At 49.4% G+C, this 11031-nt stretch overlaps 1 protein-coding gene across 2 annotated transcripts in view; it reads left to right on the top strand.

The window, feature by feature from the left end:
* The first annotated feature begins 1789 nt into the window (after positions 1–1789).
* The window catches only part of rbms3 (RNA binding motif, single stranded interacting protein), a 171177-nt gene continuing 161935 nt past the window's right edge, over positions 1790–11031 (top strand). The window contains exon 1 of one of the 2 annotated variants that reach the window (XM_042106872.1): positions 1790–3459. In XM_042106872.1, coding sequence (XP_041962806.1) covers positions 3385–3459 — 75 coding nt within the window. In that variant the 5' untranslated portion in view covers positions 1790–3384. The remainder of the gene's footprint in view (positions 3460–11031) is intronic. The other variant, XM_042106871.1, reaches the window with a different exon arrangement.

The raw sequence follows: 11031 nt of genomic DNA, 5'->3' as shown, positions 1-11031 counted from the left end.
CAACCTTTTATCAGAATCACACACTGTGCCTTTAAGTCAATGTAAAAATGTCTCCTGTGCAGATAAACTCGAGAAGAGCTCTGGACTGCTGCTCTTTTGGGAGGGTGTATGGCCATGCCCGTGGTCATGGCAGGTCTGGGCTGTTTCTCTGTGGTTCTGGGACACAGTGTTTTTCCTGCCTGTTCATCCGTCACTGTGTTTTCCCAGCTGTGCCATAACAGAGATGAGGAGCTTTTTTTTTCCTTTCTTCCTTTTTTCTTCCTTTACTTTTTTCTTTCTTTCTTTCTTTCTTTCTCTCCTTGTTTTTTTCCCCTTCTTCGTGCGCTGGCTTCTCTCTCTGGTTGGGTGGTAATGGTGCCCCTGAGTTGCAGGGGCTAGTTTCCTGCTCTGTTTGAGAGGCGCTTTGAAGAGCGCAGCAAGAACAATTACAGAGGCCGGGCCTATGCCCTAATCTGACAGCGTGCACTCACGCTAGCCCCTCGCCCGACTCCCGCCCCCCCGCCTGCTGTAACGTTAGTGCTATCACTCCCCATCACGTGCCGATACGCTACACTCCAGCTGTGCTCCCCCACATCCAAAGAGCGCAGACACTCTGGCTCTCTTACTTTCAAAAGCCGACTCCAGTCACGCTCAGATCTTAGGAAAAATCGAATGAGGTTTTGATAACACAGGTTGTTTTGTTGTTGTTTTCTTTTTTGTGGTTTTTCTGTTTGTATTGTTGCCTTTGTGTAGGTGTGGAGTCTATGTTTTTGTTTTATTGGTACTGTAGTATAGCTGATCGATTGTTGAAAAAGAGTAAAATGTAGAAATGAGTTGTTAACTGGTTGTTGAGCTTTATACATGTTTGTTACATGTGAAACACGGAACATCCTCCCCAAGTAGGCTTGTCAGACGACAAAATATGACTGTCACAGTGTTCAAGGACACTCTTCAATGTCTGAATCCCAAATAGAGCGCACTGTCACGCAGAGACTATGGTGTGCTGTGATGTGACAAGATGTAGAAATCATTTTGCCACACAAAATGAACTCTTACATGATGAATTGGAGGGAAGAGAGGAAATAGAGGCTTGCCATGCAATGGGGTTCTTTGACATTCAAGAACGTGTGAGTGTGTCAGCGCACTCCATGAGATCTCAGCACCAGGTGTCATTGTGTTTCAGCTGATGTGCTCATCTTCTTTTATGCTAAGAGACAGCGATGTAGGGAAAAGAGTGGCAAGCCAAGCAGATAATGGCAAAAATCTACAGACCTGTGTCAATGGGGGAAGCTGTAGTGCAAGCAACTGCATCCCAACCACTTACAGGTCCCCAAGTGCCCACAAGGACCCGGCTTCGTTTCTGATCTGCGTTCATTACCCAATCCCACCCCATCTCTTTCTTTCACTCATTTTTTTGTCAGTCTTCACTGGCCTATCTGAATAATGGCAACAACCCCACCCCCCACTCCCAACACACACACACACACACACACACACACACACACACACACACACACAAAAAGCATGAATTATTTAAAGAGGGAATGAGCGAGTAATAGATGGACAGTGGGGAGAGGAGGTGAGAGGAGAGAAGAGCAGAGGAGAGTGTGTGTTGAGTCTGCATCTTGCCAGTAGGGGGCCCCGGCTCTTCACCATGTGTCCATCTCCCCACTTGTAACTGCATTCTGCCTGTTAGCCCAGCAGCCTTCAGGAAGAGAGAGCGAGAGAGAGCGAGAAGGGGAGAGGCTGGCTTAGACCCTCCTACCGGCAGCAGCCTTTCAGGGGGAAGAAAGCAGAGTGGAAGTCCCTCCCCCCCTCAGCCCTGTGGAGGAGGATTGTAGCGTAGCCCAGCTGAAGGCGAAGCCCGTTAGTCCCTACCCTAGCAGGGAGCTGCCAGCACCACATACACACACTCAGAGAAACACACGCACAGCACACACACACACACACACATACTCTCTCTCTTTCTCCCTCACACGCTTACACGCACAGGCAGGCAGGCACAAACACAGCCACAGCCAGTCGCGTATGCGCACACATATCCTCTCACATAGACACGCACGCACGCGCTCGCTCTCTCTCTCTCTCTCTCTCTCTCCCTCTCGCGCTCCGTCCCTGCCGCTAAACATTCTCACACGCGCACGAGAGGCAGCCTGGAAGACGCTGTTGTAAAGGAAAGGAGGAGAGAAGGCAGAGAAGAAAAAGAGAGATAAAAAAGAAGGGGAGAACAACACGAGCAGGAAAAAAAAGAAGCTGTCAGGCTTGTGAGTGGACAAATGTACACGTGTTTGTGCTTTTTTTAAGGAAAGAAACATTTCCCACTCGCTCGCTCTCCGTGTCTGTTCTGGGATCTGTGAAGATCGGAGCTTTTTTTTTGGCGTGCATTACTGACTGCCTGGAGTTTGCGCTCTCGTGGGAATCTGTATTTTCTCTTGTCAGCTGGCGAGATCTCATCAGAGGGGCTCTTGTGTTTGAGAAGGACGTGCTTTGTCACACTGGCTGCTTGAGCTTCAGGACATCCATCCATCCATCCATCCATCCATCTATCTTTTCGGCTCTCGCTGTCTCTCTCTCTCTCTCTCTCTCTCTCTCGCTCTCCGAGTCGTTCGGCTGCATCCAGGCTTTTGTCCATCAATCTGTGCGCGGAGCAGAGTGGAGGGGGGCACCTCGGATATCTGCCGGCCTCCAGCAGGATTGTGACAGCGCGCACGGAGCGAAAGAAGAGAAGTGAGTGTATGAAAGAGAGGCAAGTGAAAGCGCATGCGAGAGAGAGAAAATAAGCGAGTGAGAAAGAGAACCGAGGCATGATCAGGAGGACACACGCCGGCTTTTCTGACAAGTGAACGCCACGGACCATCGTCTCCCTCGTCTCCACTCCTCTACACTCCCCTCTTCCTCCTCCACCACCACTCTCTTTCCGTCCCTCTCTGCCTCCTCTCTTTCCTCTCTCTCTCTCTATCCCTCGTTTTTTCTGTGCGCTGCTGCTCTGGGCAGCACCTGTGTGCCTCATTCCATCCTCTCCTCCTTTCCTCTCCTCTCATCCCTCGTTCCCCCCCTGCTCTTCCTCCTTACGGCCACTCCTCATCCTCACACGCGGGCGGAAAAAAAAACGGGACAGCCTAAGGGTCCGGAGACGACTCCACATCTTGTTTTTTTCCTCCTCTATCTCTCCGTCCATCTCCGTCCGGCCGACCACCTCCATCGGACGTTTCTCCGCTTGCCTTGCCGACTCATCCAAGGATCTACACTAGCGCCTTCACTCCCCCGGGGAACCGAACGAAGCAGGGTTTCAGCCAGAGGCGTTCCCGCTGCTCCAGAGAGTCTCTGTGCATATCCGTCTGTCCTTCCGTCCGACGACCGGCCATTCGTCCGTCCCCTCGTGACCGCCAGAAGGATTCCAGCTACATGGGCAAACGCTTGGAACAGCAACCAATGTACCCCCAGTACACCTACTACTATCCTCATTATCTCCAGACGAAGGTACGGCGTGCCAGGTCCCTGTCGGTTCTCCCCACCCCTACCTCCCCACACCTCTGCCAACCCCTACTCCTCTACTCCCCCTCTCCTCCGCTCCTCTCCTCTCCCCCTCTACTCCTCTCCCCCTCTACTCCTCTCCTCCCCTCTCTCCCCCTCTCCTCCTCTCCTCCCCTCTCCCCCTCTACTCCTCTCCTCCCCTCTCTCCCCCTCTCCTCCTCTCCTCTCCTCTCCCCCTCTACTCCTCTCCCCCTCTCCTCCCCTCTCCCCCCCTCTACTCCTCTCCTCCCCCCCTCTACTCCTCTCCTCTCCCCCTCTCCTCCTCTCCTCCTCTCCTCCCCTCTCTCCCCCTCTACTCCTCTCCTCCCCCCCTCTACTCCTCTCCTCTCCCCCTCTACTCCTCTCCTCCCCCCCTCTACTCCTCTCCTCCCCCCCTCTACTCCTCTCCTCTCCTCTCCCCTCCTCTTCCCCTCTACTCCTCTCCTGCTCCCCTTCTCTCCTGCTTCCCTCTGTTTGTGCCGGTTGCTAGGCTCATGCTGCTGTTGATTGATGGGGTATGGAGGTGCAGGTACACTCCTTTGATGATCTAGGGTACAGCTGATGTGTATGTGTGGGGGGTGGGGGTTTTAACAGGTTTAAATATGACACCCTCTCTCTGTGTTGCATTGGCATACACACACACACACACACACATGCACATACCTACACCTACAAACACACACACAACACACATGTACACCCCAAAATGTGCAGTGATTCAATTAGACCCATACACACATGCGCACACACACACACACACGATTTGACCCCTTAGTCCTCCTGGGCAATTGGGGATTTGAATAATTGCATTCCCCTCGCGGAGCACTCCACCACCAGGAAGTTGAGAATTGATTACGGCGGGGTGATCGATGGGCACGGGAGCCTATCGGCAGGCTGGGGATTCCTGGCAGCTGCCGTGATTCATACCTGCTTTTATGTGCCGCGCGGAGTGAAAAGTTAGCTGTTATGTTACATAAGTGAGTAAGTGTGTGGTATGTGTGTGTGTTTGAGAGAGCAGGATGGAAAGAGTGAGAGGGGGGATGGAAGAGAGAGAGAGAGAGAGAGGGAGGGAGGGAGAGCAGAATGAGTAATGAGCGAGATGAGTGAGAGTGCTCCTGATTGAATTACACTGAGAGAGAGAGAGAGAGAGAGAGAGAGAGAGAGAGAGAGAGAGAGAGAGAGGAAGGAAGTAATGCAAATGGCTTGTACACATCTAGGTGGAGTGTCCAGTCTATGTGGTTTTCCATGGAAATCATTTGCAGTTGTTGAGCTCTGAATAAGCTCCGAATAAGACCAGATGGTCTTAGTTTCAGCGAGCGAGTCGAGTCAAGTCCCCAGGCTTTGCTGCTGTTTCTCTCGACCAGGTTGTAGTTGTAGTGGGACTGACTGACTGACTGACTGACAGACAGACTGTCAGTGTCAGTGGTGCTGGTGTGGTTCTCCATTACTGTGCAGCTTCCTGGCCCCTGGTCTTCCAGCACCGCCCTCCCTCACATGTCCACAGCACGCACTGGCCAATCTATCAACCTGCTGCTGCTGCGGCGGTGGTGGAGCCCCCTGGACGAGGCTTGCCTGCAGCAGGGCGAAGCCTGTCCCGCTCCCTGGAGAATTCTCTCCGGAGCCTTCAGCTTTCAGCAGGCAGCCTCTCGCTCTACTCCTGCCACCAGGAACCCCCACCCTCAGCCATCCATTCTCTCTCTCTTTCTTTTGCACTCTCTCTCACTCCCACTTGCTCTCTCTCTCTCTCTCTCTCTCTCTCTCTCTCTTTCGCTTTCTCTTTCTTTCCTTTCAAGGTCAAGTAGATCTTTCCATTTCCAGCTGTTTGATGGCTTTGTCCCAAAGGATTCTTATGAGACTTAAGCTGTCAGTATCATCTATTTGTCCTTCCTTGCCAATCTAGCCGAGATACGTTGGTGCCATCAAACAGTGCAATTAACCCCACAGAATTGCCTGGATGTTGAATATGTCAGGTATTGATCCAGGTGCCGGCACACTGGTGAGATTTTACCACCGGCGGATTCAGCCTCCATTTCTCCGTATTCCTAAGCCATGTGTGTGGGAGATTAGAGGCGAACAACAGGGCCCTGGTAATAATTATTGATCGCCAGATTATCGGAGAGGAAGGAGAGCACTTTGGCTCTGAGTTATGCCCCATATCAGATTGCAGATATTCTGCTTTTTCTCGTTAAGATGGAGAGTCTCTCGTAAAGAGCGTGTGTGTGTGTGTGTGTGTGTGTGTGTGTGTGTGTGTGTGTGTGTGTCGGTGTGTGTGTGTGTGTTAAAGGGGGTACCTTTCAGTGTGATTGGAGATGTAAATGGCCTCTTATTAATCTTGATTCGGGTGTAGTGAGCGCGAGGAGGCATTCCTCTTGGGGATATCAATCACCTGGGAACAGAAAGGCACCTGACACCCAATCAGCGCCCAAGACCTCCCCCCACCCCACCCCCCACCACCACCACCACCACCACCACTACCACGCTCTACCTGCAGATGGAAAAGCTCTTTTTAATCAGAGACGGCTAAAAGAACGCCGGCAAAGATAACAAACACAGCTACAGGGTGCCAGGTGCCATTACTGTGGAGGGAAGAGCGGCCTGTTTTTAAATAGGGGAGTGTTTCACCCAGTGTTTCACCCAGGCCAGGTGTTATTTCAGCTGAGAGGTTCAAATGAATGTAGGCTACCTGGCCATTCCATTTTGTGGCTTTGGAATTATATGATGCTATTTTGCAGAAACACCGCTGACTGTATGTCTGTATGAGACATGTTACACCAAAAGTATTTTAAAGTGTTAATTAATTTGATCATATTTAAAGCACTTAACACAATTTAGCTGGAACCACCAAACAGATAGAACTCATTACATTATATTACACACATGCAATTTTCAAGATAGTATGCATAATGTATTGTGTCTCATTCCTTGTGCATATGTATGCGTTGTTTCTGTGTGTGTTTAAGGTGTGTGTGTGTGTGTGTGTGTGTGTATGGGAGGAGGAAGTGTATTTGACCGGCATCCTGCACCGTTGACTTATTAAATAGATTTAAGAGCAAGTAATTCCCCCCCGGTGTTGTGTCAACAGAAGGCTGAGGGGCCCTGCTGCCATTGAATCAGCTGCATGAAGTCAGCCCTTCACACTCCTTTCTATCAGAGAAAAGGGGAAGTGTGTGTGTGTTTGTGTGTGTGTGTGTACTGTATGTGTGTGTGGTGTTATGCGTTTTTTCTGTAGTGTTATTCATGTGTGTGCAGATTTTCGTGCATGTGAGTGTGTGTGTGTGTGTGTGAGTGTATGTGAGTGAGAGTGTGCTTGTTAGCGCGTGAGACATGAGATAGGAGACGTGTGAGTGAGAGAGAAGGAGAGAGGAAGGGAGGGAGGATAAGCTCGGAGCAAATGTGTGTGTGTGTGTGTGTGTGTGTGTGTGTGTGTGTGTGTGTGTGTGTGTGTGTGTGTGCACATAAGCATTTACTTGTATGTGTGAGTGCGCCTGCCTGTGTGTGTGTGTGTGTGTGTGTGTGTTGATGTAGGTGGGGGAAGGGTGTTCAGTTACACTGAGAGGGGTCAGCTTTTGTGCTGCAGAAATAACATCCATCCGACCGTTTAAATCTCTCCGCTCAGCATGAGTGAGCGCTAACTGCCCTGCAGTGGACGATTCACAGCAAGCCGGCCGCATTCCTGCAGTGCCGAAAGAGGAAGGCGGGTGATGGCAAGATGGGCAGCTCGTTAGGTGCCAGGGCTACCCTAATTATGCCATGCCATTCCGACACATGCCAACAGGGTTTTAGCCCGTTGTTATGGTAAAGGTTCTTGTTAACCACAGATGACTTCAATTATTTTGAATTTATGACAGGCTTTTTTTAATAATTTCTTTTTTAAATAACATGGATGGATGTTTTCGTTTTTGGAATGGAATTAATAGGCTTGTTCTTTTGCCAGGATTCCAAGGTATTTATGATAATATGTGTAATTAAAACCTCCATTGTCCTTACATTAGAGCGATTACATACCCCTCCTCCCAACATACATACACACACACACACACACACACACACACACACACACACACACACACATACACACACATTAATTTGCTCATAAACACAAATGCTAGCCTTTTAAGAGGGCTTTTATCCCAGCAAGTGACTCCTTCACATTCAATTAGCGAGTGGCACACAAGTGAGACCTGCTGAATGATCAATCCTGAAGTGATGACAAAAAGTAAAATAATGATAATAATTAACACCGTAGAGACCCAATCTGCCATTGGTATCCTGCAGAGCCCAGGTATCGCATCAGCTCCCATCAGCACTGGGGAAGGACTGCAGAATGCCTGAGGAGGAGCTGCATTTGATGTGTGTGTTTGATGGAGAGATATTGTCTGTGTGTGGGTGTGGGTGTATGTGGTGGTGGTCGGGGGGGGGGGGGTTGAGTGAGTGGGTGAATGGCCGATTCTTCGTGTTCTAGTTTGATTGTGTGAGAGGCTTGCTCTTTGCTCTGCGCCTCAAAGTGAGACATTGGCTGACATGAAAGCAGGCTCTGTGTGTGTGTGTGTGTGTGTGTGTGTGTGTGTGTGTGTGTGTGTGTGTGTGTGTGTGTGTGTGTGTGTGTGTGTTTGCATGTGTTTGCGTGAGTGCGTATGTGACTAAATTATACATGTAAACCCTACCACAGGAAAGGCTCTTTTGACGCTTTGCAAGTCTCTTCCTATCTCCTTCCTCCCTCTTTTCTTTTCTTCTCTTCTCCCTCTCTCTCTTTCTCTCTCTCTCTCACTCTCTCGCTCTCTCCAACTCGGCACACTAAAGCATGGCTCGTTTCGCTGTTGCCTGTCTTCTCTGGCGGGCCGCGTAAGCTGGGCCGGGACCCCCGCGACAGGGGACGCTGCTTGAGGAAATTCTAAAGTGCCTGTTTGGTTTGGTGCCAGAGTAAAACATTTCTTAAATTTCCGCCAGCCAAAAAAGTACAGGGCCGGAGGATGAATTATTGACACGTGCGGCTTTTGCAGTATTCATGTACCAGCCGTGTTGAAATTGGGTTCAGAAGAAATGCGCACCAGGCTTTGCACAGTTTTACTCGATGCGGTGTAGTGGAACGTACGGCCTACACTTGGTAGAACAGAGTGGTTATACAGCTTTTTTTTTTATCATTTTCCCTGTCTTGCTCTCTCTCTCTTTCTCTCTCTCTCTTTCTCCTTTCAGACATGGATCTGCTGTTGTTTTGCTGAACATGTACACAGGAAAAGAAAGGAAATGTTTCCTCTCTTTGAAGCTTGTCTTTCATGTTGAACATAAACAACAAAAATAAATACCTCATAAATTAGGCAAATCATGTTACATACACACGGATGTAGCTCTGCAGGGGGGCTGGGGATAATGCTGCTATCACACACGGTCCACCCACAAAGGCTTTTCTGTGGCACACTGAAGAACGCCACCTCTGCCAGTTCAAGTCGTCTGCTGAATCATTGCCTGATCTGGAGAAATCATAACACAAAGGAAACCCAATGGCTCCTCCCTTGTTCTTTCTTGTCATCTTTTCTTACTGTACCTTTTGGATGTTCCTTTTTCTTTCTCTCCCTATAACCACCGCCACCACCACCATCATCATCATCATCATCATCATCTCTCTCTCTCTCTCTCTCTCTCTCTCTCTCTCTCTCTCTCTGTCTCTCCCCCACTGTGTCCTGGGCATTCTATCCAACCATCTGTTCTTTCTGGTGGGGTTGCCTGGGTAAAAGGGGACCATTCTTACCCAGCCAGCACGCATGCACACAGTAGGTAGAGATGGAGTGTGTTTTTATTTCAGCGCGTTGCTTCTCATTAGAAAGTCGTTAGCCACGTAATGTATGATATGCGCACCCCCAAAAAAAAGAGGTGGGTTTGACTGATCACATTGCGGTAATGCTTCATCAGTTGCAAGAGGATTTAAATGATTTAAATGGCCAGAGACTACTCAAGTCAATATACTGGTGATGATGCAGCGTGCTGGGGGGGGGGGGGGGTACTCCATGTTCTTGAGAGGTCCATATTCTGTCAGGAGAAGATGTGTGATGAAGGGAGGAGTTAAAAAAAAGAAGCTAATGGGAGACATTTGTCTGAATCCTCAAGCAGACTGGTGCCCAGCCAGAACACAGGAAGCAGAGATAGCGGCCCGTTTCCCCTCGTGCTTAGGGAAAAATAGGGAAAGCGGGCTAGAGAAAAATGTGTGTGTTAGAGAGGGAGAAAGAGAGTGTGTGCGTATCAGAGAAAGGAAAGAAAGGAAAGAAAGGCGAAAATAGGGAAAGAATAGTACAGAAAACTGTGTGTGTGTGTGTGTGTGAGAGAGAGAGAATGAGAGTATATATGGGAGAGGCCCTTGTCCCAGAGTAATGGGCCTGTTGCATTTTTAATAAGGGGCCACTTTGTAACAACGAGAGGCTGATGGATTCTCTGCTTTTAAAGGGCCCTACTTGCATTTATTTATTTATTTGTCTATTTTTTTCCATCCTGTGTCCTTTTATGGCATCTGTGTAAGTGCTCAACAAAGACCCCATATAGGAGATAAATAGTCAAGACGCTGAGCGTGTGACCCTAAGCCACGGAAAGGCCAAGTGAGCAAAGAGATCGGTCAAGGTCTACTGTCAATACTCCGATCCGCCCCTGGCCACTGCAAGAGAAATGAGGGGGGAGGTTTGTGTGTATGGCTCTCGGGCGAGAGAAATGTGTGTCACATTGTGAAACGGAGTAAGGGCTGGCACCACTGTGATGATTACGGGCGGAGGTTGTGTTTTAAAGGCATGGGCATCTGCCCGGGTTATTAAACCGTCTCATTTCTTTGGACATGTTGGATGATGCCACATGCACCTGTGTGTGTCCATTAAATCTCTTCACAGTCTAAAATGAATGTAATGTGGTTTACTTTTGGGGACTTCTATTGAAAGGCCAGAATTAAATAAAGGAGATCAATGTATTCTGCACAATGAGAAACAGCTCTGCTCATTTAGTATAAATGCAAGCACTGCGATTGACTGCGAGGGTCCTCTAACACTTAAACATTTAGTGAGAGAGTGTGCTGCATTCTTCTTCTCTGAAGTGGGGGTCTTTTCTTTTCATTTGGCGAGACAAGTAAAAGTGTATTAATCAAAGCCAATGAGAGATGAGAGGGAGGTTGAGTCTACAGTCGCCGTGTGGGAGAGATCGACCCGAGGCGATTCGAAGGGACATTCCATCCGCTGCTGTCGTCTCCCACCTTCTAGCTCTCTCTCTCTCTCTCACCCTCCTCTCTCCTCCTCTGGTTTTTAATCAGATTCTCTCCTCGGAACACCCACCCACGACCCCCTTTTCTAACCCCCCCCCCCTCCCCCCCACCACCAACTACCAACCAACCCCCTCCACCTCTCCTCCTCCGCCCTCCATGCACAGTCAAAGCCAAAGACACCCTGGGAGGACAGTACCAGCAAAGCATCATAAATCCTGGAATTCAGTCTCTCTCTCTGGGATTTAGCAAGAAAAAAAGAAAAAGAAACCCTCCTCGTCTCCAAGCCTCCCCCCCCCCCCCCCCCCCCC

The sequence above is a fragment of the Alosa sapidissima genome, chromosome 10, assembly GCF_018492685.1.
Source record: "Alosa sapidissima isolate fAloSap1 chromosome 10, fAloSap1.pri, whole genome shotgun sequence".
Classification (NCBI taxonomy): domain Eukaryota; kingdom Metazoa; phylum Chordata; class Actinopteri; order Clupeiformes; family Clupeidae; genus Alosa; species Alosa sapidissima.
This window is presented reverse-complemented; position numbering and strand designations above follow the sequence as displayed.